We start from the raw sequence: 27,854 nt of genomic DNA, 5'->3' as shown, positions 1-27,854 counted from the left end.
TGCATCAAATTGTTCTGCATTGCTGTCATCCTAGAAGGAAGCCTCTTCTAAAGATGATGCACAAGAAAGCCTGCAAACAGTTTGCTGAAGACAAGCAGACTAAGGACATAGATTACTGGAACCATGCCCTGTGGTCTGATGAAACCAAGATAAACTTATTTGGTTCAGATAGTGTCAGCGTGTGTGACGGCAACCAGGTGAGGAGTACAAAGACAAGTTTGTCTTGCCTACAGTCAAGCAATGTGGTGGGAGTGTCATGGTCTGGGGCGCTACAGTTCATTGAGGAAACCATGAATGTCAACATGTACTGTGACATACTGAAGCAGAACATGATCCCCTCCTTTCGGAGACTGGGCCGCAGGGCAGTATTCCAACATAACGACTCCAAACACACCTCCAAGATGACCACTGCCTTGCTAAAGAAGCTGAGGGTAAAGTTAATGAACAGGCCAGGCATGTCTCCAGACCTAAACCCTATTGAGCATCTGTGGGGCATCCTCAAATGGAAGGTGGAGGAGCGCAAGGTCTCTAACATCCACCAGCTCTGTGATGTCATCATGGAGGAGTGGAAGAGGACTCCAGTGGCAACCTGTGAAGCTCTGGTGAACTCCCATGCCTAAGAGGGTTAAGGCAGTACTGGAAAATAATGGTGGCCACACAAAATATTGATACTTTGGGCCCAATTTGGACATTTTCACTAAGGGGTGTACTCACTTTTATTGCCAGCGATTTAGACATTAATGGCTGTGTTATTTTGAGGGGACAGCAAATTTACACTGTTATACAAGCTGTACACTCACTACTTTACATTGTAGCAAAGTGTCATTTCTTCAGTGTTGTCATGTGAAAAGATATAATAAAATATTTACAAAAATGTGAGGGGTGTACTCATGTTTGTGAGATACTGTAAGTAAATTTCCTTTTACTAATGCCCTAGACATAAACAAGCAATTAACCCTTTCAGCGCAGACACAGCCCCACTGCAAGGGAAAATGTTTTATTTGCCTAGTTGGGTTTTAACTTCCCTACCGATTAGGAGGCATCTTTTTATGTTTTTGAGCAAAAGCAAAGATTGTAAGCTGCCATCAGTTTTGTGACTGTTTATTGTTTTGATGTGACTGCTATATACATACCTCCCAACTTTTGGAGATGGGAACGAGGGACACCTATTAGCAGAAGTATGTAGGTATAAGACCCACCCCCTGCCACGCCCCCTTAAAGGAGAATTATACCAAAAAAAATATTAGTTAAACCCACAAGTACTTTTTTTTTTTTTATTGGCTTTTGAAATTTACAAATGCAGCAATTTTGAAATTGGATGAAAGGTTTAGCACTGGGAAACACTTTTTGAAAGATAAAACGTGCATTTTATATACAACTATATAGATCAGACCAAAATGAGGAGGAAAGAGGGACAGAGGGACTTTGTTCCAAATCAGGGACAGTTGGGAGCTATGTATATGTGCCAAGACAAAGAGATGGACATATATACAGATGCCTCTGCTTTTGTTTTCCATATATTATTAATGTCCATTTTTGTTTCAGGGCCAAAATTGTACAAGGAACCAAGTGCAAAATCAAACAAATTTATCATACACAATGCATTATCTCACTGCTGTTTGGCAGGCAAAGTCAATGAAACACAGAAGAGCAAAGTCCTTGAGGTTGGTAACTCCTATAGGTGTTGGACTGCTGGTCAAAATTTTAAATGGCTCTGAAAAGAGCAAGAAGATAGCATGGATCTGCAAGGTTTCCAATTTGTGCTTTGCTACAATCCCCCAGATAACTCTCCTTTGAAGTAGTTTGCAAGCTGACTTGTAAGTGGCCATGTGGGGTGGATAAAGGCACAGCGGTGGAGGTATACTGCTCCACTGACTCCTCATAAACTCCTGTTAGTGTCCTGAGCTCTTGTACAACAGGAAGCTGCAGGACGCTGAACAATAGAGCAAGGCAGAGAGTAAATTCTGCCAGCATATATAGCAATCCTTATATTGCAGGCAACACTGACATGGTCAAGTCAGTGCTGCTAGCTTAGAACCATAAGAGGGTGAGGTGATTGGGATGCCGTGCACACACAGGTAGCAGGCTTGAATGTCTGTTCTCCACTGGAGGAAGTAGGTGTTTATATATGCCGTCAATAGGCAACTTTCTTTCTCGAACATCACAGGACACAGAGCCACAGTAATTACTGATGGGTTATATAGGGTATCACTGGTGATTGGACACTGGCACACCCTATCAGGAAGTTCAACCCCCTATATAATCCCTCCCCTTGCAGGGATACCTCAGTTTTTATGCCAGTGTCTTAGGTGATGGATGTGTAAAGATGTCCTGTGCTGAGCTCCAAAGGGAATATCCTATACTGGGGCAAGCCAGGCAGACCACATCCATTCAAAGTGTCCTTTCTAGGCCGAATTGGATGGTACCCGGGCCTCGTGTCCGAAGAAACGAGGTTTTACCTGTAATGCTTCTCTTTTTAGAGAGCTGGACCCCGCATATTAGAAAATGGTTTTCTAGCCTAATTTCTAGCCGGGTGCTTTACGGGCCCAGAACTGTGGATCCCCCTATTCGTAGGGGGCCCCAGTCTCTGACGGTTTTTTCAAACGGAGCCCACCGTGAGAGGTGAAGATTGGGTCTGTGTAAACTGAACCCTTCGGCTGGACAAGGTAAGAGGAGATTCAACAGAATTTTCTAATTCTAGTAGGTTTCTCCTTTAAGGTAAATGTATGCTATGCCTATTGTGACCACTGGGGGCTGCCAAGAGCACAAACCTTGTCATGCTGGATTGTCTGTCTTAGTGTTCATGCTGCACAAGTTTCACAGCGTCTCCGGGCGGCTCACGGTAGGATGGATGGGGGGGATTTCTCATGTCTGAATGTTCCCCCCAGGCTAGGGGGAGGCCACAGGGGTCTAGACAGCAGTTATACCGCTCAGGCACCGCCGCCCCCGCCACCATCTCCGCCATTGCTGTTGTCAGACAGGCCCTTCACTACCAGCCTCTCTCCCTCCTCCCCCTCCCCCAGCCTTCCTCCATAGTATTTCAGGAGAGTCGGCCAGCGCGGGAAGCGCTCGTTTTTTCAAAATTCGAGGGGGGGGGGGGGGGGCGGGCGGTACGTCAGCACAGGTGCTTAGACTCCCACTCAGGCCAGCTGCAGGCTATTAAGGCACTCTGTACAGGTGCACACAGCCTTTGGAGAGACACAGAGCTGACAGTCGCATGTAAGGTGGGACACAGGCATTCACCTAGGCAGCATTTACTGAAGTAACACCAGACTGAGCATTGGGTAGCAAGGCTTTTAGCCAGACTACATCGCTCAGCAGTTAGTGTTCATTTGTGATACCTCACACCTTGTTGCTTTGCACTATGGGTAGAAGAGGTTCAAGCACCCCAAGAACCAGAGACACTAGGGGTTCTGAGGGCCCCCTGTCAGCAGCATCCTCCCCCCCTGAAGGGCCAGGGACGGCTAGCCAGGGAGAGCCGTCGGGGTCAGGGGCTACACCTGCTTCTGGCACTTCAGCCCCTGTATACATTACTCAAGAGGTTTTTTCCTCAACCATTAATGGTTTAGAGGAAAGATTATTGGGCGTGATTACAGCTTCACTCAGTAGAGGAAAACGTACTAGGCCTTCCTCTGTTCCCCAAGACCCTCAGGAAGAGGAAATCTGGGATAAAGGAGACAAATCCCTTTTTAGAGGATCAGGATGGGATGGATGATTCCTCTTCAGAGGAATCAGGTGGAGAGGGACCCTCTGCGACTTCCCAAGAGGAGAAAGTCTTAGTACAGATCCTTACTGGATTGGTCTGCTCCACATTTAAGTTGCCCCTACCTGAAACTGCTAAAGAATCCTCTTCTGCTTTGGGGTCACTGAAACCTTTCCAAGCAGCGCAGGCTTTTCCTGTTCATAATTTACTTGAAAAGCTAATTTATTCACCCAGACAAACGTTTTTTTCCGCCGAGAAAGTTTTCAACACTTTATCCGATGGAATAAAAGTTTATTAAAATGTGGGGAATACCAGCCATTGATGCCGGCATTTCCTCCGTAAATAATAATCTGACTTGTCCTGTAGACAATGCTCAGATGCTCAGGGATCCTGTAGATAAAAAGATGGAATCCCTATTGAAGGATGTTTTTTTCCTTAGCAGGTTCAGTGGCTCAACCTGCAGTAGCAGCGATTGGAGTCTGTCAATACTTAAGAGACCATGTTAAGCAGGTCATCACAGTATTACCTGAACAGCAGGCCCAGGGGTTTGCTAACCTTCCAGCGGCCTTATGCTTTGTGGTTGACGCCATTAGAGATTCTATCGTGCAAACCTCCCGTCTTTCACTGGGGTTGGTGCATATACGTAGAATCCTATGGTTGAAAAATTGGTCAGCCGAAGCACCATGTAAGAAGCTACTGGCTGGGTTTCCATTTCGTGGTGCAAGGTTGTTTGGAGAGGACTTGGATAACTATATCAAGAGAATCTCTTGTGGGAAAAGCACTCTCTTACGTGTCAAGAAGAAGAGTAAGCGTCCCTCTTTCAAACGGACTCTTTCCCCAGCGCCGGGGGCTTCAGCCTCCAGGCAGTCTCGACGGCCGCCTCCATCGGGGTCCAGAGACAAGAGTCAACCCCAGGGACAAAAGAAGTCCTGGGGAAAGAAGCCTACTAGGCAAAACACTAAGACCTCTGCATGAGGGGGCGCCCCCGCTCACTCGAGTGGGGGGAAGACTGCGACAGTTCTCAGAGCTCTGGCACGAGGACTTCCAGGACAGATGGGTAGTCTCCACGGTAACCTTAGGGTACAAGCTGGAGTTTCAGGAATTCCCTTCTCCTCGGTTCCTCAGATCAAATGTTCCCAGAGACCCAGAGAAGAAGCAGTCGCTCCTTCTAGCGTTAGAGTGACTTTTGTCGCAGGAGGTCATTATAAAGGACCAGGGATTGGGCTTCTATTCCAACCTTTTTACGGTCCAAAAGCCAAATGGGGATGTCAGGCCCATTTTGGACTTAAGGGATCTGAACCGATTCCTAAGGATTCAATCCTTCCGCATGGAATCAATTCGAACAGTAGTTCCCACCCTGCAGGGAGGAGAATTTCTGGCATCAATAGACATCAGAGATGCATATCTGCATGTGCCCATTTTTCCTGCTCATCAGAAGTTTCTGCGCTTCGAGGTAGGAGGGCACCATTTGCAGTTTGTGGCTCTCATTTTTGGGATACCCACTGCACCTCTCGGGTGTTCACAAAGGTCTTGGCCCCTCCTCTGGCCGGATTCGACAATTGATCATTCAAGCTTACGGTTTGAAACAGAAGATTCCTCCGTTTCAGATCAGGGCACATTCCACAAGGGCTATTGGTGCTTCTTGGGCAGTGCATCACCGGGCCTCTATGGCTCAAATCTGCAAGGCTGCAACCTGGTCTTCAGTTCATACATTCACCAGATTCTATCAGGTGGATGTGAGAAGGCATGAGGATATCGCCTTTGGGCGTAGTGTGCTGCAGGCAGCGGTACAGGGTCCTCAGGTCTGATTGCACCCTACTTGGTTGTGGTCCCCCCCCCTCAGGTAGCATTGCTTTGGGACATCCCATCAGTAATTACTGTAGCTCTGTGTCCCGTGATGTTCCAGAAAGAAAATAGGATTTTTTAAAACAGCTTACCTGTAAAATCCTTTTCTTCGGAAGGACATCACGGGACACAGAGGCCCCCTCCCTCTTCTAATACACTATATTGCTTGGCTACAAAACTGAGGTATCCCTGCAAGGGGAGGGATTATATATGGGGTTGAACTTCCTGATAGGGTGTGCCAGTGTCCAATAACCAGTGATACCCTATATAACCCATCAGTAATTACTGTGGCTCTGTGTCCCGTGATGTCCTTCGAAAGAAAAGGATTTTACGGGTAAGCTGTTTTAAAAAATCCTATTTTTTCAACTGGTAGTAAACTTTGTTTTACCTACAGGTAAGCCTATAATAAGGCTTACCTGTAGGTACTGTAAAAATCTCCTAAACTTGCACTGTTTAGGAGATATTCAGAGTGCATGCAGCCGGTGACGTCACTTTCACCGTTTTTAGGTCCGATTTGAGTCCGAATTTTTGGCTGAATTCGGAGCAGAAGACGCACCGGACTCCTGTGCAGTTCGCACCGGAGATGTGTGAACAAGCTCCATAGAGAGACAGTCATGATCTCCTGACATTCAAATTGGATGCAGAGAAATCTTCACCCAATTCGCAATAGTGTGAACCCAGCCTGAAGGTTGCTGTGCATGCCTGCACCAATTTTAGCTATTTGTTGGTATTAATACTTTTAGACTTAAAAAAAAAAAAAAAACACACATCACTGGAACATTACAATCAATTGGCAGGTCTAGGTTGCTGTTCCTTTACTTTATTTATGTAAGCAGATATAAAAACATAATCTTTTTTCCAGTTAGTTTGGCATAATACAACTAACTGTATTTCCTAAGCTGAATGTGTTTCAAACTTTGACTAGATATACTGTCGATAAAAACACCCCCTGTTTCAGGCTGACCACAATGCACTTCTGCTTTGCAATTGCAGAAGCATTGTCTGCCTGACCTGTGCACACCTTAAGATGGCCATTTGATGGCCTATCTTGTCTTTGCATGCCTCCTGAAGACCAACAACCAAATCTCCATTGCTTTTGTGTTACAAATACATCTAAAGGGTTAGTTCACAACTACCAAAAAACTGCCTATGCAGATAAGGGGCACCTGTGTAAAAAAAAAAAAAAAAAAAAAAAAAAAAAAACTATGCAGCTTTGACCAAAGCTAAATAATGCCTTGCTAAAGGTATAGGCCATTTATGCACATCCTGAAGCTTGGCTGAAAAACTGCCAGAGATGGCATCATCCTGTCGCAAGGATGTTGCTAAGAATCACCCAGCCAATTCAGACACCTTTGCATGTGCTCTCTCGCTCTCCTGTTGCAGCAGCTCTAAACTTGGCTATACTGCAACAGGGGAGATGCTGGACATTACATATGCGAGGGTTTGAGCGCTTGCTCCTGTGATGGTGGGGGTGAGCAGTAATGGCTGGTATTGTCTTAGCAAAAAGGCAGGACGGGATGATGCCATCACTTGGATTTTTTTCAGCCAGGCTTTGGGAAGTATGTAAATGGCCTACGCCTATAGCAGGAGCATTATCCAACTATTGTGAAAGCTGCACAGTTTGTTTTAATCTACAAGTGCCCCTTACCTGCAGTTGTTTGTTTGTTTTTTTTTTTTTTGTTTTTTTTTTTTTTTATAAAGGTGAACTAACCCTTTAAATATAGAGCTCATAATCTTTACCATAGAGATGCTAACATCCTAAACTCTTTAATTCATCCTTAGGACATGGACAAGAGCCAGTCCAACCATTTCCTCATCCTGTTCCGTGACAGCAGTTGCCAGTTCCGAGCAGTCTACACCTTTTCAGCTGAGACAGATGAACTGACCCGTCTGGCGGGCTTTGGCCCTCGCACAATCACCCTGTCTATGGTGGAAGATATCTACAAATACAGTTCTGACAGAAAACGCTTCACCCAGATCCCCAGCAAAACCATGTCAATGAGTGTTGATGCCTTCACAATCCAGGGCCATCTGTGGCAGACCAAGCGACCCACTACACCGAAAAAAGCCAGTACTCCCAAATGAATGCCCCATACAGTCTCCAGCATGCTACTAAGCAGATGGTTATTTTTATCCAGTGTTGGGATATTGTGTTTGACTTCTGTCAGATTTAAGCTAGGTCAAGGTATTCTGTTCTAGGAACCTCACTGCTTCTACTTTGACCTGGCCGAGATGGTCATACTTCTAAATTTAGTTGGAACGTAATGTTGAGACCTTTCTGTAAGTTTGGTTGGAACGTCAAGTTTAGACTTTACTATAAGATGTAACAGTTGGCTATTCCACACTGTCTGGAGGTGGTTTGGCTCTTCAGACAATTGTATGCAACTTTCTGAACTAGCTTTTGTTTTTTTTTAACCTGTTCTGTGAAAATTGCCTTTTTTCTACTTTTGGTTTAGCTACAGTATATGTCCCGGTCTCAGGTGGGATATCTTGCTTACTTTTTTTCTCCACTGCCCCACTGGAATGTGCCATACCTACTACCCACTGTCTTTTAATGCAGTGCAGCCGCCTTCCACTAACATGGTGCCACCTTCCAGGCTCTAGCTTATGACCATTTATTGGTGCCTTTTATGGTTTGTATTTTAGGATAAGTCAGTCTATGTTTTCCATCTGAAAGCTTTTCTCTCTATTTCTTTATTTGCAGAGGTCATCACCGTAGAATAGATGCTTGTGTTAATTTGCTATTTCAATGGCATACATTGTAAGTGTTTGCATACAAGCCCTGCACTTAAGAGTTTGGAAACTAGGCACGGGTGTTAGTTGCTCCTCTCCTAAGGCTGTACCCTTTAAACAACTTGTTTAATGATGAACACTCTTCTGCTGCTCTGCACAGGCAACCAGACCCTACTGCTGTTTCAGCTTGTAGCTTCTTCAGGCAACTTCCTTTTCAGTTGACAATGAATGCGTAGCAAGAGACTGTAACTTATTGCCCAATGAGCAGGCACTGACACAGGAAGTACCAAAGCTCAAACACGGAATACGTTGACCCCTCCTGTACCTTCATTCCTTTATTAGCAGAGGTAGGACCATTTACATTATTGTAAAAAGTTACCTTGAAGGCATGCCATGTTTGATAACTGTCACAGTTGCTTGTGCTGTCACCTAAATGGTCAAGCCATCAAATGGCTGGTGTTCTGGCTGATCACATGCAGTACTATGGCAACTCCAAATCAAACCGAGGCAAATATGGCAGCCTCCTTGGCTGTAAGATATGAGTGTTTAGTTTGTCCTCTAAAGAGATTGTAAATGCAAATAAAAAAATAACATGCAGGTTTATACTTACCTGCTCTGTGCAATGGGGGGGGAAGGGGGGATACTGATATCTAAAAAAAAAAAAAAAAAATGTACCTCAATGCAGGGGATGCATTAAAGTATAAGTTCGCCTTGTGACAATAAAATAGTAAATGCATTTTTTTTGCAGATAAGAAAATGTGCATTCATTATTTTTTGATTTGGGAGCCTCTAAAGCATTGCACCAGCGGTTAGCAGATCCCCTGCAGACCTGTCAGTGTATCTGTGTGCCCATCCATCGTACGGACAAGCATCCATTGCACAGGGGGGGAAGATACCTGCTAGCTGCCAGATCAGGGGCTGGTCTGTTCGTAACATATTACCATCCTGAATATGGATGAAACATGTAAAGTTATGAAAGGTGAACTTGGGTTCACACTGATGTGAATTGGATGAGGGTTTCTCGGCATCCAATTTGCATGACAGGAGATTGTGACCGGCTCTCAATGGAGCCAGCACACACATCTCCGGGGCAGCCGCGGAGCGCACAGAAAAGGGGTCCTGCGTGTCTTTGGCTCAGTTTCAGGTCTGAATTCACACTTGAAACTAACAGGGATGCACTAGACCCCCTGCTGTGCCCCATGGCCGCAGCTAGTGTGAACCCAGCCTTAAGTTTATGTTTAAGAACCACTTTAAGTGATTTTGTTTTTTATGAGTAAAACCACGAATTGCATATCTCTATGATGCCAGTGATGAAATGAATATGTAGCACCTGTCAGTGTAGAGGACATTTAGAACCACAGCCTGCATTACCTAAGTGCCACCTAGAAGAGCAGCTTCATATTCCTCATGGGTTTCCTGTAAGGGATTCTGGGGCCCCAAGCTGCTGTTCTGCATTTAGGCTGAGCTGTGTATTACAAGGTTGTTCTCGACTCCTTTATATGTATTTATGAGGAATCAAGTAGGGGTAGGCTGACATCAACACCATGTCCCCAACCTCCCTTCAACTATATTATTTATAGGAAAGTAAAGAATCTCCACTTTGGCTAGATACCAACTTAAAACCTAAGCTCTGTTGGGCTGTTACAGATGAGAAGAGAGATCTCTGCTAAGGTTAGGGAGCCTAGCACTGGTCTGAACCCTTTGCCACCCATCACGAGTTCTGCTTTAACGCCAGCAACTACTTCAGTGTGAGGGGGGAAAAAATGTTAGAAGGTTTAGGCTGCTCATTCCTCTCAATTTTGTTATGCCAGAAGCATAGTCAATGAGTTCACTACCTTTGCTCCTTGTCCTAATGGTATTTTTTATACCTTTTGGAAGGTGTCCACTGCCCGCTGTTTTTGCTCATACACTGCCTGTACATGATTCCACTGCCGCCTTCAGCTTTCCTCACTTGTTCTACATTGTCTGACTTTGTGTTTGTTTAATGAATTACGCTAATGTCTTGTAATTTGCGCTTGCTTAGCTCATGCTTTACAGTAGTCACTAAGCACAAGTATTTGCTCCTGTTTTTTTGGAGTGCTCAGTGTAGGATGCTTTCTAAAGTACAGGCTTGTGAGCCTTGGTCTTTTCAGTTGTCGTTGATATATTTGTTGAACAAAATCCATGTTTCAGGGGCTGGATCCTAGTCAACTAGGTACCCCTAACTTGGCCAGGAAAGAAATGGTTGTGGTGCAGTTTACATCATTCTCAGATGGAGCTATACTTTTTGTTTGTTCCACTTGTAAATGTAGATGTGTATATTCAGTATGGATGGACGTTGTTTTATTTGTATGGAGTGTGGTGGTGGGGGGGTATCCAGTTGTGGGTTGCATAGCTTTATGCGCTAGGTCACTGTATCATTTTAAATAACCTAATTATTGTATGGCAGTTAGCAGACAGTAGAGTTATTTATAAAAGAACATGAATGGATTTTGCTCTTGGAGATTGAAATCCAGCTTCACTTTCTGTAAGGCTGTATAATGTGCAACACTTCTCGGTATTTGTAGTGAGATAAAAATGACCTATGTTCAGCTTGTCTGAATGCAGCTCATACATTAAAACTGCCTACCTCCTGGTTTCATTGTGGATGAAAAATTGTCATTGCTTATCTGGCTGCAGTGTGTTTTACAGGACCTCTTAGACTCTATATTCGGAGAGATACCGAACATGGCTCAGATGGTGAATTGAGGGGTGCATACACAGCTTCAGCCTCAAGTACAGTATCATTCAATCTTTAAGATCTTACAGCAGAAGTTTAGGATTAATAAAAAAAAAACCCTTGCAGTGGGCTGCCAACCCCTCCTTCCTGTGAAAAGGTTAAGGCTCTGTTCACATATGAGCCACAGGGGTCCGGTGCGTCCTGGTTCACCATTTCAGCCCAAATTTAGGGCTGAATTTACACCTGAAACGAACCAAAAGACTTGCAGTGTTTTTCTGCAAAACGCACCCGACCCGCTGCGGCGATCTGTGAGCCAGCCAAAATTCTCCTGCTATTGCGAATTGGATGCTGGGATCCCTAATCTAATTTGCAATAGTGTGAACCCAGCCTAAATGTTTATTAAATCTAGGGTTAGATACTTTCCTTATTCCTCGCTCTGCCAGGTTGTAGGCAGGTCCTTGCTACCGGGCCTGCAATGAAGTTAGAGTGAAACTGCCACGTAGAGCCCTGAAGCGGTCTCAGGGGGACTAGTTACCCACCATGGTGGAAGCCTGCCAGAGCGAAGAATAAGTACTAAAGCTTATTCCACTACCCCTAACTAGCATTTAACGTTTGCAGGTAAGAGCCCCCACTGCAAAGGTAACTTTTATGCTTTCTGCAGTGGGACTTTGATTTCCCTTCCCTCACAAGCATGTGACAAACCATGTTACACAATTGGCAATCAAACCTAGCCATGCCATGTGTTATGGCACAGAAGTTATTTCTATGAGCCAGATCACAAAGAAATAGACTTTGTGCTATTTCACAACTTAGCATAGCTTAAAAAAAAAGCTTACAACTGTGCAAAGAAACTTTTTGTGCGCTACTACTTCCCTACCCTAAGGTAGTGCTGGGGGGCGTGAAGCTCACCCTATTCTTTTTTTTCTTTCCCCACAAATGACCACATGAAAGCGGTCTGGAGTTAGCAAACAGCTTCCATCTGAGGCTTCTAGAATGCATCTACCTGTGTGAATGGCCTTGGCTAGGCAGTCCTTGCTATCTAAGGGGAAACACAGGTTGGGTTATATAGATCCACAGTCCCACACAGCTGTATGTTTGTCAATGTTCCATTCACGTGAATGTCTTCTAATTCTAGACCCTTAGCACAAAGTACACAACAGCAGCTGAATGAGTCGGAGCCCGCAGACCCTCACACCTGTACCAGAATGTTGAAGCACACTTTGTATTCAACTAATTAGGATCACATATTGTTGGAGCAGTGTTTACCACAATGATTGGTGTACCTCTGACTGGACCAGGAGATCCAATAAGAGCACTTTCCCCCCCCCCCCTACTTTACTTTTTTTATATACTTGAGTTTGATACAATTAAGGGGCTATAGCAGCTTTGCATCTCTGGGCCCTGGGGAAAAAAAAAAAAAAAAAAAAAAAACAAGGGGGTGGGGGGTGTGTGTGTATATATGGCAGATCATCTCTACACTCAATGTAAGAACATACAGGGTGCTTAGCCCTGCCCCTGAGGAGCAAGCTCACGCCCTCCACAGAACACAAATGATGCATCATACACTATTTATAAATATGCTACAGATAACGTGGATGAATTGTAAGTGGTGCTGTCTCAGCGAGTCTGGACTCCATAGCTGACGACTAGCTGCCCACCACATGTTGTATTTATAATATACATACAGATTTATTATAAATATCTATATTAAATGATTTTGCAATTATTTGTATATAAAAAGAATCCATGAGAATGAAAAAATGTGTTTGTCTTTTATTGCATTGCTATTGGTTTTGTATGGTAAAGAGTGTGGGACGTGAGGGTTAGTCATCGGCAAGCCCAGAGAAGACCGAAGCAGGGACCGATTTCTGCTCCAATTGTACTTCTGTGAAAAGAAAACACAAAACAGAAGTTTGATAAATTATTCATGATAGCGTCACAGAAGAAAACTATATATACACAGGACCATCTAGTGACAGTGCGATGGAAGAAACAAACCACACACACATTTATAATGCATTTTGCTATATATACACACGTTTTTTTACTTATCGGCCTGGATGTCAATCTTTTGTACCATGAAATAGGTAAACAGGAATTTGCTATTTAAAGCGGAACTTCAGTAATGTTTTCATCTATTAAATCTTCTGCTCTTGTTGTTTTAACTTTGGATAGTAAAACTTTTTTTTTTCTGCCAGTAAATACCGTATACAGCCCACTTCCCGTTTCTTGTCTGGTAAAAAGCCTAGGCTTATGACATCATACACAGCTCTCTCACTCTCGTGAGGGTTTGCCAGGAAGGGGGAATGAGTCATAAGAGGGCCAATGAGAGCTGGAGGTGTGCCTCTGTGTAGATCCAAGAAGTGAACAGGCAGCAGCTTCAGCTGCCCACAGTTAAAATGATTGCAGCCAGACTTTGTGGAGGGAGATTTCTACAGCATATTTAGCAAGTACAGAATCACAGTATATATAAACTAATATGTAAAGTGGTTGGAGGGAAGCTTAAGAATTGCAAAGATATTTTTAATACAAATTATGTGAGCAGATTGCAGTTCCTCTTTAAGGCTGGGTTCACACCATTGTGAATTGGATGTGAGTTGACCTCATCCAATTCGCAATAGCAGGAGATTTTGACAAGCTCTCTATGGAGCCGGTTCACATATCTCCGCAGCGGGTCTGGTGCAATTTGCACAAACACGTGCGTCTTTTGGTCCGTTTCAGATACGAATTCAGGCTGAAAGCAGACCTGATACAGTGAACAGGGATGCACTGGACCCCTGCTGTGAGCCGAGCCTAAATGAATACATAGCTGAAGTGAATAATCGAACAATTCATTAACACATCAGTCTCACCCTCTTGTTACCGAAGGTAGGAAGGATTTTCCTGTGTCCCTAATAAACATTAAACTATAGGGATTAACACACCTGTATGCACTTCACATGTGTAAGACTCACACAAGATTAAAAAAATCCCTCGTAGTGTTTAGAGATTTTAATACATGACAGATGGATTTATTTTGGCTCTCTTTATGCCATTACCGTGTTTCCCCGAAAGTAAGACAGTGTCTTACTTTCTTTTTATCCCTAAAAGCCCCACTATGTCTTACTTTCGGGGTATGTCTTATATTGGGAAAAAATTGTCGAATTACCTGGGGTGCGGGGATCTGTTAGCAATCACCTGAGAACGTTGTATGTGTGTGTTATTTTTTTTTTTTTTTACAATTTTTATTTTTTACAATAATATTTCTTTTATTCTTTATTGTTTTTTTTTTTTTTTTTTTAATCAGCCCTTTTGGGGGGCTTTGGTGAGATATCAGGGGTCTTAACAGACCTCTGATATCTCCCCCTTGAGACCGAGAAAGAGACAGAGGATAGAGATTCCCCAGTCCCTTTCTCTGCAGCGTCAGCTGCACTGACAATGAATGGAGAGACGACCGCAGCTTCTCTCCATTCATAAACTGACACATCGTAATCACAGGAGATTACAATGTTTCAGTTATGTGAATGGACAGAGTCAGCTGACTCTATCCATACACAAAGGAAGGAGGAGGGGGAGGACGGAAGAACTGAGGGGGAGAACGGAGGGGACAGATAAGAGCAGAACGGAGGGGACAGATAAGAGCAGAACGGAGGGGGACAGATAAGAGCAGAATGGAGGGGACAGAAAAGAGCAGAACGGAGGGGACAGAAAAGAGCAGAACGGAGGGGGACAGATAAGAGCAGAACGGAGGGGACAGATAAGAGCAGAACGGAGGGGACAGCTGAGAGGGACAGAGGAAAGGAGGGGGCATGGAGGAGGATGCAGTGACAGTCAGCGGTGAGCGATCACAGCTGTATGTCACTAAAGCTGGTGAAAGCCGCTGGGGGAGAATCTTGTAACTCCCCCACGCGCCGATCACAGCTGACAGTCAAGGTATCGGGGGAGGCATCGGGAGCATTTGCCCGAGTACAAGTACTTGGGCAAATGCTCGGTATCGGTGCCGATACCGATACTAGTATCGGTATCGGGACAACCCTATTCCCGGAATTCATACACCGCCCGCATTCCTCACACACTCTCATGGGTCATTCATTCACCAGAAACCAGCCCACACACCCGACCTTCCTATCCCCCCGTGTTTCCCCGAAAGTAAGACATATGTCTTACTTTCGGGGTACGGCTTATATTAGCTGACCCCTCTGAAACTCCCGATACGTCTTACAATCGGGGGTGTCTTACTATCGGGGAAACACGGTACATGCACTGAAAATGCAGCACACAAACCAAGGATTTCAAAATACATGAATGTGAACGGCGCCCACCAAAATGTTCTAAATTTAGAATTTCATGAACTGTGAACCAAATCTAAAAACGTAAAACAAGACTATAACGAAGTGGTTGTAAACCTCAGACATGGAAAATGAACAAAGCATATCCCTCTATAGTGTGTATTTGTCTCAATCCAGAGCACTAAGTATTTTTAATGAGATTAAATTACACACAGGTGGACTCTATTTACTAATTAGGTGACTTCTGGAGGCAATTGGTTCCACTAGATTTTAGTTAGGGGGGTGTCAGAGTAAAGGGGGCTGAATACAAATGCACGCCACACTTTTCAGATATTTATTTATAAAAAATGTTGAAAACCATTTATCATTTTCCTTCCACTTCACAATGATGTGCCACTTTGTGTTGGTCTATCACAGGGGTCTTCAAACTATGGCCCTCCAGTTGTTCAGGAACTACAATTCCCATCATGCCTAGTCATGTCTGTGAATGTCAGAGTTTTTCAATGCCTCATGGGATGTGTAGTTCCACAACAACTGGAGAGCCGTAGTTTGAAGATTCCTGCTCCATCACATAAAATCCCAATAAAACAAATTTATGTTTTTGGTGGTAACATGACAAAATTTCAAGGGGTATGAATACTTTTCCAAGCCACTGTATATGTAAGGGTTTACAACCACTTTAAGGGCTTGTTCACACTTGCTCAAAATACTGACCTTTATCAAGTGCGCCTATAGTGTTAATAGGTACGGTGTTTTTGGCAAGTTAAAACTGCACCACAAACACTTATTAACTAATGTACTACTGCGTCGCAACCTCATGCCAGCGCGGTTGTGGCACGTTACCACAGACTTGAATGGAAGCAACTGAAGTATTTCAACTCCTCATGAGGCTTCAATTATGAAGCGACGCTAACGCTTCATGTTTTGATAACGTCAACAGCACTGTGTACTGCCCATAGTATCATTTGTATAGGCGTCTGAGGGGCATTAAAAACGCCTACTTTCAATGCCAGTGTGAACTAGGCCCAACACACAATTAAGAGGAGTCGGATTATCCTACATGTTTTTGAGCCAGACCCAATACCTAACACCTCTTGATGACGGAAGGTAAAACCGATCCCAATGCCTGAACACAGTTTTGCCATGTGTTAAAACTGTACATATCATTGAAACTACTTAGTGTATTCAGCTGAACTATACCACATTTATTTCAGGACAAATTGGGCTTTCATTTTGGTGGTAAAGGGTGACAGATCTGTTTTTTTTTTTTAAACTGGCAACAAAAACAGTAAAATATAATTTATTTAAATGTACCTGTATATTTTTAATTTTTTTTGCTTAGTAACATCATCCTTCACATAATACAAAAAAAATTGGACTAACTTTACCGTTTAGTTTTTTTAAAATTATTTGAAGTATATTTTTTTCCTAATAAATAGCTTTTGAAAGCCCGCTGTGAAAATACCATGTGACATAAAATATTGCAATGATCTCCATTTTATTCTCTAGGATCTCTGCTAAAAAAAATATATATATAATGCAAAAAATACTGATTTTAACTTGTAAGTAACAAGTGGCAAAAAAGGTTTAGGCCCCTTTCACACTTATACGACTTGTCCCACGATTTTGTACTGCAAAATCGCATGACAAGTCCTTCTCCATGATTTTCAATGACTACCATTCATATTGGCACGACTAAGTCGTGCCGACTTGAAAGTAGTCCCTGCACTACTTTGGTCCAACTTCCATGCGAGTTGTACTCCATAGACCTCAATGTTAAACCCTCAAGTAGCATGCAAATCATACCTGAATAATATAGACACGATTTCAGTACGACTTTGTAAGCACAAGCCTCACACCATGTACAGTACCTGACTGCGAGATTGTGTTTCTTGGCGACAGGGTACTGTGCATGTCACGCTGATCGGGAAAAGAAAACTTTTTTTTTTCCTTTCGCGATGAGCGACAGGCAGTGCTGACAGCTGTCTGGTATGAATCATGAGGGGGGATGCCGCGCCAAGTTTTAAATGAAAAAACCGGCGTGGGTTCCCCCCCAGGGGCATACCAGGCCCTTAGGTCTGGTATGGATTGTAAGGGGAACCCCCCTACGCCGAGGGGTCCCCCCAAAATCCATACCAGACCCTTATCCGAGCACGCAGCCCAGCCAGGCAGGAATGGGGGTGGGGATGAGCGGGCGCCGCCCCCCCCCCCCCCCCCAGGCCGCATGCCCTCAACATGGGGGGGGTGGGTGCTTTGGGGCAGGGGGGCGCCCTGCGGCCCCTCCCACCCCAAAGCACCTTGTCCCCATGTTGATGAGGATAAGGGCCTCTTCCCGACAACCCTGGCCGTTGGTTGTCGGGGTCTGCGGGCGGGGGGCTTATCGGAATCCGGGAGCCCCCTTTAATAAGGGGGCCCCCAGATCCCGGCCCCCCACCCTTTGTGAATGAGTATGGGGTACATTGTACCCCTACCCACTCACCTAGGGAAAAAAGTGTCAATGAAAAAACAGTACACAGGTTTTTAAAGTAATTTATTAGGCAGCTCCGGGGTCTTCTTCCGACTTCGGGGGTCTTCTTCCGACTTCGGGGGTCTCTCCGACGTCTCCTCCCGGTGTCATGATCTTCTGCCAGCTCCTCCGCTATCTTCTGCAGCTCTTTTGCTAGTGGTGGCCCGGACTTCTGGCTTCTTGTCTTCTTCCCTCTTCCCTTCTTCCGATGACCACGCCCTCTTATGACGGCACAGTCCCAGCATGCCCCGGGACTGTGACCTCATAAGGGGGCGGGGTCACCACCTATATAAGTGATCGTGCAGCTCGCACACAGCATTCCAGCGGGAGAGAGCGTCGTGTCAACATCAGAAGAAGTGGGGAGAAGATAGCGGAGGGGCCCGGCAGAAGAACTGGACACTGGGAGAAGAGGCCGAACACCGGGAGAAGAGAGCGGAGAAGAGAGCGGAGAAGTCAGAAGAAGACCCCGGAGCTGCCTAATAAAATTACTTTTAAAACTTGTGTAGTGTTTTTTTATTGACACTTTTTTCCCTAAGTGAATGGGTAGGGGTACCATGTACCCCATACTCATTCACATAGGGTAGGGGGCCGGGATCTGGGGGCCCCCTTATTAAAGGGGGCTCCCGGATTCTGATAAGCCCTCCGCCCGCAGACCCCGACAACCAACGGCCAGGGTTGTCGGGAAGAGGCCCTTGTCCTCATCAACTTGGGGACAAGGTGCTTTGGGGTGGGGGGCCCGCAGGGTGCCCCCCTGTCCCAAAGCACCCACCCCATGTTGAGGGCATGCGGCCTGGTACGGCTCAGGAGAGGGGGGGGGGGGGGGGGCGCTCGCTCGTCCCCACCCCCTTTCCTGACCGGCCGGGCTGCGTGCTCGGATAAGGGTCTGGTATGGATTTTGCGGGGACCCCCACGCCGATTTTTTCGGCGTAGGGAGATTCCCCTTACAATCCATACCAGACCTAAGGGCCTGGTATACCCCTGGGGGGAACCCACACCCGTTTTTTATTTAAAATTTGGCACGGAGTTCCCCCTCATGATTCATACCAACTACTGTATGTTTTCATTTGTTAATGTCAAAGTTGTGGTAAAGTTGTACAAAGTAGTACTGCTCTCAAATCGCAGCAAAATAGCCGCCGCGCAATCGCAGTAAAATCGCACGACTTTGAAGTCGTATAAGTGTGAAAGGGGCCTAAGTCTTTAAATGGTTAAACTGACCTCATTTACAGATAAGTTCATTCCATTGATCTAAAAAAACTGAGATACATTGTTTCTCTTTATCGCTGTTGATAAACATTTGACAGCTGAGGTTTTTTTTTTTCTTCTTTTGACAGCTCTGCACTTGTTCAATATGAATCTGGGAAATGCTGTAGTAAGATCGCGAGGGGGTTTGAATTGCAATCACGATTTTTTGTGCAGCTCTAGCTGATATTAATACGAAATTAAATTTTTTTTTTTAAATCCTACCTAAAACACACCAACTCTGACCTTTGACCCTAACCTACATCAAAACACTAATCTAGCTAATTTTTCTTTTTATTTTGTTAACCACTTACCGACCGGCCACTGTATATATACATCATTATTTTAAAGATGGATATCTCGGTAACGGCAGCAGCTGCTGCCACAACCGAGATATCCATCTTTAGGGCCGGCGGTTCTGTACACGATAATGGTGGTCTCTGCGGCGGGTTCACCGCGAGATCACCGTTTTTGGCGGAAGGAGAGGTGCCACCTCCCGCCGCTCTCCCGCGCCCTCCGTCGCTTACCGGAGCCGTCGGTAGTGGCGGAGGCGATCAGGTCCTCTCACTTCCTCTGTATGGAGACAAGTGAGGCTAAGATGGCACCCACCCGTCTCCATACCATAGGACGGCCGGAGCAACGTCATTACGTCAGCTCCGCCCACTTGTCTTAAAGGCACATTTTTTTTTTGTGTCATTTTTTTTTAAACAATTTTTTTTTTTTTTTTTTTTTTTTTTTTGCATTAAAGTCTAAATATGAGATCTGAGGACTTTTTGACCCCAGATCTTTACATTCCTTGTAATAGGAATAAAAGTAATCCAATTTTTTTTTTTAAAAAACAGTGAAAAAATAAATAAAATAAAGTAAAATAAATAATAATAAAAAAAAAAAGTTTTAAAGCGCCCTGTCCCGTCGAGCTCGCGCGCAGAAACGTACGCATACGTGAGTAGCACCCGCATATGAAAACGGTTGTCAAACCACACATGTGAGGTGTTGCCGCGACCGGTAGAGCGAGAGCAATAATTCTAGCCCTAGACCTCCTCTGTAACGCAAAACATGCAACCTGCAGAATTTTTTAAACGTCGCCTATGGAGATTTTTAAGGGTAAAAGTTTGACGCCTTGAAGCGTGACATGTTGGGTATCAATTTACTTGGCGTAACATTATATTTCACAATATAAAAAAAAATTGGGCTAACTTTACTGTTGTCTTATTTTTTTATTCAAAAAAGTGAATTTTTTCCAAAAAAAGTGTGCTTATAAGACCGCTGCACAAATACGGTGCAAAAAAAAAGTATTGCAATGACCGCCATTTAAAAAAAAAAAAACAATATATAATGTTTGGGGGTTCTAACTAATTTTCTAGCAAAAAAAACTGTTTTAAACACGTAAACACCTAAAATCCAAAACGAGGCTGGTCTTTAAGTGGTTAATTTTACACACACGTCACACACATAGTGCAATAGTGTGCATACAGCCTAACTATCAAGTTATTAAAACTAAAGGCACTTTTTCTCAACAAACGTGGAGGGATCAATATATCGAATTTCAACCTAACTAGCATTTTATGTTTGTGTGTCTCTCTCAGTCAAAATGTATTGGATCTAAAGTGAACAAAATCACATCATGGAGTATGAGATGCTAATTAGCTCACCATCCGGCTCCAGCTCCTCCTCTGACTCATCTTCCTCCCCTATGTTGATCTCATCTGGATTTGCCTGCTGTGTCATCTCTGCCAATTCTGTCTTAGAAGCATCAGACCTGCACAGAATAGAATGAGATGTCATTTCTTTTGTTGGAGAATACTTAAAAGAGGTGTGAGTGAATCTCCATGCAGATACAAACCTAACAAACAGGATTTTCTCCTTCATCTGTGGTTTATCTCTTTCAGCCTCTGCTGCCACCACCGCTGCCTTCTGCTCCAGTGCCTGCATCTCATCCACCGGTTCTAGAAGAAAAAGCAAAGTCATTACAAGTAGTCCACTTATTAATGTGGAACTGCAGTTTTTTTTTTTTTAGGAGGTTTTAATTCTTCCTTGCACTTCCTGGCCTAGTATTCAAAAAGATACGAGGGAACCTCTGTAATGGGAACACAGGAATAACACCTGGCAGGAGATCTAACCTAACTAGAGGTCGACCGATATGGGTTTTTCTCTGGCCGATGCCGATATTTAGAAATCACGGTGGCCGATGGCCGATATGTGATGCCGATTTTTTTGGCCGATTTTTTTTTTCCCTTCATCTCATAAAATCTAATAGTTCGACCCCTTGCACACTGGGGCGTTTTTCAGGCGCTTTTGGGCTAAAAATAGCGCCTGTAAAACAGCTCCCCGGCAGTCTCAGTGTGATATTCCGACTGCTTTCACACTAAGGCGATGTGCTGGCAGGATGTTAAAAAAAAGTCCTGCAAGCAGCATCTTTGGAGCGGTGTATACCGCTCCTCCACCACTCCTGCCCATTGAAATGAATGCGCATCGCTGCCGAAGCGCCTGCAAAGCGTTTCGGCAGCGGCGCTTCAGGGGTGCATTTAACCCCTTCCTCGGCTGCTAACTGGGTTATAAGCGCCCTGCTAGCAGCCGAATAGCGCCGCTAATATGACGGTAAAGCGCTGCTAAAACTAGCAGCGTTTTACCGTCAACGCATGCCTGCTCCAGTGTGAAAGCAACCTTAAGTGATACAGAAAATTTTTTACATTTAAACATTTATTAAACAAAACAAACCTCCAATCAGTTCACTTGTATGTAGAATTTAGATTTAAAAAAAAAATTAAAAAAAACGATATCTTAAATATTAAATACACAAAAACAGGTAATCAAAACTTTTGGATGAAAAAAAAATGGGCTAACTTTACTGCTTTAGTTTTTTTTTTATTTATTGGTGTATTTTTTCAAAAAATATTGCTTTTGAAAGACCGTTGCGCAAATACCATGTGACATAAAATATTGCAACAACCGCTATTTTATTCCCTAGGGTCTCTGCTAAAAAAAATATACATAATGTTTGGGGTTCTAAGTGATTTTCTAGCAAAAAATACAGGATTTTTACTTGTAAGCAACAAATGTCAGAAAAGATTTAGGCCCCTTTCACACGAGGCGGGCTCCGTTTCTACGGAGCCCGCCTCGGTCCGCCGGCTCAGCGGGAGATCAGTCCGTTGATCTCCGCTGAGCCGGCGGATGACAGGTCTCTCTCTGCTCACTGAGCGGGGAGGGGCTTGTCAGGCGCCGCTGCCGCCTATGGAGGGATCGGACGAAAACGGACAGCGTGTCCGTTTTCGTCAGATCTCACCCGATCCGATCCGCCAGCGACGGATCTGGACGTAGAGCCATACGTCTGCTTTTAGCGGATCGGACGGGGTCGGATGTCAGCGGACATGTCTCCGCTGACATCCGACGCTCCATAGGCTAACATGGATCGCCCGTTCAGGTCCGCCGTCAAAACTGACAGGCGGACCTGAACGGTCCGATCGTGTGAAAGGGGCCTAAGTCTTTAAATGGTTAAACTGAGAGCTTCTACACACTGAATTTAGTTCATTCATAAGTGTAAACATTGTATCCTTCAGGTTCTTTTTATCAGATTTGGCAGGCTGCCCAGAGGAGGGGAGAAGTGCTTCACAGAAGATTACAGGCAACTTGTATTGACTTCTATTACAGAAGTAATTTGCAAGTCATATCGCTCAACCTCTAAACCTAACTGTACTCAACTGAAATAAACGTCTTTCTTTCCCCTGTCTAAGTCCTTATTAGAGAGCTTCTGCTCATTTTTCAGGTCCAGTGACCACACAGGAACCGAGATAAAATTTCCACAAAGAGGACACAGAAAAAAATAAAAGACAGGCTGTGTAAACACTTTAATTCTCTATCCCAAAATGGAATGCTGTTTTGGTTGGATCTGTAGTCATGGAGGTTCCTACGTAGTTCTCTTTTTTTTTTTTGTCTACAAAGAAATATGTTTGTGGGGATTAAAGGAAAGATACAGCGGAAACATAGCTATGAAGACATCATGTGACCCAATCAGTTATGTAAGAAAAAACCTTACTTAAAAGTGGAACTTTAAGTCAGAAAATGAAGTCCTGCTAGATCACTTTAGACTGGCCCCTTTTGCAGGTATAGCCATGTAACACATTATTATAAAATAAGTGCCTAAACTGTTTAAAATCCAGTAATGCACTGTCTCACCCTGCTCTGCACATGCTCAGTTGCTCTCTATTTTTCAGCACTGGCGAGTTTGTGGAGGCCGGTCTGCTGACAGAGAACTTAAACCCTCCTATCAGTTACAGCCAAAGAAGCTGCTTCTGTTTGATCTGCAACTGCCATGATGCTGCACATGTGATCAGTTATGACACCAACCATTTGATGGTTTGACAGTTTGGTTGAAGACAGAAGCAAATGTGACAGTTAGCAATTCCGGCATTCCAGGAATGTAACTGTTTTTTTAAACCGTTTAATCGATGGGTTTAGTTCCACTTTATGATTTACCTCTGTTCAGGGGCTCTGGGCATCAGCAAAATGGCAGCCTTCAGCAAGAAGAAACAGAAGCAATTCTGGAGGCAATTTACAGCACACACTAAATTTTGGTAGCAAAATTATTCATGTGGAATGTATGTTCCCTACTAAAGAACATTATTTTTTTATCAAGTTGTTATAGGTAAAGTTCCGCTTTAAGGCTCGGTTCACACTGGGGCGACTTGTCAGGCGACCTAGTCGCCTGACAAGTCGCCTCCCGTTCTGTGCTATGGAACCGTTCTAATCGGAGCGACGCAAGTCGCTCCGACTTAGAAAAAGGTTACTGTATTACTTTGGGGGCGACTTGGGGCGACTTGCATAGACTTCTATGCAGAAGTCGTCTCGCAAGTCGCCCCGGCAGTCGTTTGCAGGTCGCCTCGCTGAGGCGACCTGCAAGTCGTGCCGCCCATGTGTGAACCGAGCCTAAGGGTTCCTTACAGCAAGGGTTAAGCTGTTGAATACTTTAAGGTGGTAATGCAAAAAAAAAACTGACTGAGGAGGGAGAGGATCCTTTTTATATTTTTACTTCATTGCCCACAGGGTTTTGTTTTGTCTTCAGGACCAAAACTGCAGATGCGTTGAGAGGATGAACATTAGGCATTAGTCTTTTTTTTAACCATATGAGATATATTAATATAAAAGCTGAACAAACATGTTTGTAGAAATTTCAAACATGATGGATAGATCTGTGTAAGCTCCCTTTCACACAGGCACCTTCGTGGAACGGAATCCGCTTGCTCAGCGGGGGATCGATCTGCTGATCCTCGCTGAGCAGACGGATGACAGGTCCGTGTTCACTCACTGTGCAGAGCGGAGATGGACAGAGTTCGCTCTCCTCTATGGGGAAACCGGGTGAAAACACACCGCCAGTCCGTTTTCATTAGATCATATCCAATCCGCAAGAAGGATGGAAAATAGGACATAGGACCACCATCTGTCTGAATTTTGAGAATTGGTTAGCAGCAGATGTCAGCGGACATGTCACCGCTGACATCCAGAGACTGGAGGATCTGATCAGGTCGGCCTGAAAAAACGACAGGCGGACCTGATGGGACAGCCCGTGTGAAAGGGGCCTAATCAGAGGATTAAATGAAAATGATGCAGCTCTGTATTTATAAATACATCAAGCAATGTAAATACCAGAACTTGATTTGGTATTAACCTCTTATACAATTCCCTGTACAGCAAAGCACATACTGGGAGTGGAAGGAGACGAAGCACAAGGAGTCAATCAGTTCCGCTGCAGTCCTCATGTTATAAAGAGCATGCTGATGGGGCGGGGGAGGGTTGGGTGGTTAGGCAAAGTAAAAGAGAGATGAGCTCATCAGTGTGCTGCTTCTCCTTTCACTTCCCAGTCACAAGCTGAGATCTGTAATTGAAAGTGATACTGAAGCAAAGAAAAATCAGTTTTTTTTTAGCTGGCTAAGTTTCTTTAGGGCATTACCTTTAGATTCCTGGCCAGCCCCTGCTGCTTCTGCCCTCAGTCTCTGGGATACAAGGAAAGTGCCTTGTGTGTTGTATTTGGCTTGCACACTTCGTTTTACACGCAGCATCTCCCGAATTGTGTCCTCATTGCCATGGCGCACCTCAAAGTCTCTCCAATTCTGCCAGAACCCTGCCGTCAGCTGCAAAGATTAATATATAGAACACATGCACATGTTACATTGTGGAGATAAAATACTACCAACAGAAACCATATACACTATGAGTCATAGAAATTGGCTTTCACGGTCCAGTCTATCAAAATACTCACCCTAGGATCGCACATCTGGGAACAGTAGGAATACACGGCTCGGGCTCGATCAATCTCTCCAAGCTTGGACTCCATATCCGCAAAACGCTGGCACATCTCTCTAGACTGCTCGTCTGGCAACAGCTGAGGAAATAGAATCATAGAACTTATAAACTTTCCTAAACAATATTTTGTACAAATGCCTACTAATGTCAACGTCACCCGCACACAGGTCATTTATATTACATTACTTCTCTGCCAATTATTGGCGGTTTTCTTATAACTGTAGGTTATCATAGTAGGATAGCACAGATCGTGGCTGCAATGCTCTGCAGGCCTGAATGAAAATTCAAGTCAGACTTACCTGTAACTTGTTTTCCAGAAGCCTTTCCTCCCACCAGACCACAGGAAACACCCTCTTTCTCCAAATATTTAAAGGGAGGCACCTCCCTACCACACATCAGTTGTAGAAGAGAAACCTCTGACCCTGGCTGGAACACATAAACATATACGTTAGTCACAACATAGTACAAAACCAATAGGGTGGGTCGTTGCTGTCCTGAAAGACTTATGGAAAACAAGTTACCGATAAGTCTAACTTGAATTTTCCTAAAGCGTCTTTCAGGACAGCACCTGAGAGGATAACAGAGACTTACCCTCTTAAGGCCGGACAACAGCCTTCAGAATCTTCCTGCCAAACACTTGATCCTTGGCGGATGTAAGGTCCAGCCTATAATGTCGCACAAATGTGCAAAAATTTGACCACGTTGCCGCCTTGCAAATTTGTTCAGGGGCGGCACCAGCTCTTTCTGCCCAAGTGGCCGCAAGCGCTCTGGTTGAATGTGCACGAATTCCAGCTGGCGGGGACATACCCACATGCAAGTATGCTTCCAGGATGAATAATTTCAACCATCTTGCTATTGATCCTTTAGAAGTCTGGCAACCTTTCTTGTTGTCCAAAAAAAGGACAAATAACCAATCTGAGCGTCTAAAGTCCTTCCCCATTTACAGGTAACGTAACAAAATTCTTTTAACATCCAACATATGAAAAAAGATCTCTTTCTCCCCCGACGGGTTAGCGCAGAAGGTTGGGAGAACAATATCCTGTGAACGATTATGCATTGAGGCTACCTTAGGTAAGAATTTTGGGTCCGTCCTAAGGATGACTCTGTCCGGAAACACTGATAGGTAAGGTTCCCCATTTGACAGAGCGTGTAGCTCGCTGCTCCTGCGTGCTGACGTAATGGCGATCAGAAAAACAGCTTTAAGAGTGAGACATTTGAGTGACGTTTCCTCCAGAGGTTCAAACTGACTTTTTGTTAGAGATTGCAGGACTACCGACAAGTCCCATTTTGGGAAACTTTCGATCGGCGCTGGCTTTGATCTTGTAAGAGCCTTAAAAATCCTAACTACCAGAGGTTCAGAGGCAACAGATTTTTCTTGGAAGACCACTACTGTAGCAACCTGTACTTTCAAGGTACTGACTGCTAGTCCTTTCTCTGCCCCCTCCTGCAAAAACAAAATAGACACGAGGTTCTTCGGGTCTTGAGCAGATGATATGCAACATGAATTATAGGCTTTCCAGACTTTAGTATAGATGGTTCTAGTTACCTTCTTTCTGCTTGATAGCAATGTTGTAACCAGACAGTCTGAAAACCCCTTACTCTTTAGGAGCCGCTCCTGAGATACCATGTTGAAAGGGACAGCCTGGTCACATCTGGGTGATTTACTGGACCTTGGATTAGGAAATCTTTCCTGAAATGTATATGCCAACAAGGCCTGGTTGCCATTCCTAGAACGGTTGAGAACCAGGCTCTTTTCAGTAAAAAGGGGGTAATTAGAATAACTGGTACCCTTTCCTGTCGTATCTTCTTTAACACCAGTGGATTTAACTGGAAATGGGGAAAGGCGTAACAAAGGTGAAATCTCCATGGATGCACCAGGGCATCCGTCCCTAGGGACCCATCGAGATTGGCTGTCCCTACATACTGGAAATCATCTCAAAGACGTCTGGATCCAGAGACCACTCTGCTTCCTGAATGGGGTACCTGCTTAGGAAATGCACTACTCTGTTCAGGGTCCCCTTTAGGTGGACTGCAGACAAGGATAGCAAATGCTTCTCTGCCCATAGAATTTCTGTTGCCAGTGCTTGTAAGGACTTGCTCCTTGTGCACCCCCCTGTCTGTTTAAATAAGCCACAGCCGTGGCATTGTCTGTCAACACCTGAAAGTAGTGAGACTGGAGAGCTTGAGCAAATATCACTAGAGCTAAAGCGATCGCCTTCAACTCTCTCCAATTTGAGGATCTTGTCCCCTCCTTCTGGGACCAATTCCCTTGGGCAAAACTTTCTCCTAGGTGGGCCCATCCCCAAGAGCTGGCATGTGTTTTCAGTCTTCTTTCGACTGAAAAGGCCCAACCCAGACCCCTTGATAGGATCTCCTGATTCCTCCACCATCATAGAGACCTCTTCCCTTTCCGTGTCCAGGGATCTTAAGCTGTGATCCCATGACCTCAGGAGGAAGACTTGTAGCATTCTGAAATGTAGTCTCGCCCACTGAATAGCCGGCATGGTCGAGGTCAGAACCCCTAATGCCGACATGATCTCTCTTATCATTATTGGCACTGTACCT

At 44.5% G+C, this 27,854-nt stretch overlaps 2 protein-coding genes across 4 annotated transcripts in view; one reads left to right on the top strand and one right to left on the bottom strand.

Annotated features, from left to right (window-relative positions):
• CAMSAP3 (calmodulin regulated spectrin associated protein family member 3) overlaps positions 1–12,289 on the top strand; it is a 165,092-nt gene extending 152,803 nt beyond the window's left edge. For all 3 annotated transcript variants that reach the window (XM_073622378.1, XM_073622379.1, XM_073622380.1), the window contains 2 exons: positions 1,546–1,664; positions 7,331–12,289. In XM_073622378.1, coding sequence (XP_073478479.1) covers positions 1,546–1,664; positions 7,331–7,633 — 422 coding nt within the window. In that variant the 3' untranslated portion in view covers positions 7,634–12,289. The remainder of the gene's footprint in view (positions 1–1,545; positions 1,665–7,330) is intronic.
• A 443-nt stretch (positions 12,290–12,732) lies between these two features.
• The window catches only part of XAB2 (XPA binding protein 2), a 50,313-nt gene continuing 35,191 nt past the window's right edge, over positions 12,733–27,854 (bottom strand). The window contains 5 exon segments of the mRNA XM_073622381.1: positions 12,733–12,864; positions 20,645–20,751; positions 20,836–20,938; positions 24,937–25,117; positions 25,246–25,368. Coding sequence (XP_073478482.1) covers positions 12,803–12,864; positions 20,645–20,751; positions 20,836–20,938; positions 24,937–25,117; positions 25,246–25,368 — 576 coding nt within the window. The 3' untranslated portion in view covers positions 12,733–12,802.

The sequence above is a fragment of the Aquarana catesbeiana genome, linkage group LG03, assembly GCF_042186555.1.
Source record: "Aquarana catesbeiana isolate 2022-GZ linkage group LG03, ASM4218655v1, whole genome shotgun sequence".
Lineage (NCBI taxonomy): Eukaryota > Metazoa > Chordata > Amphibia > Anura > Ranidae > Aquarana > Aquarana catesbeiana.
Note: the sequence above shows the minus strand (reverse complement) of the source record. Positions and strands in the feature narration are given on the sequence as shown.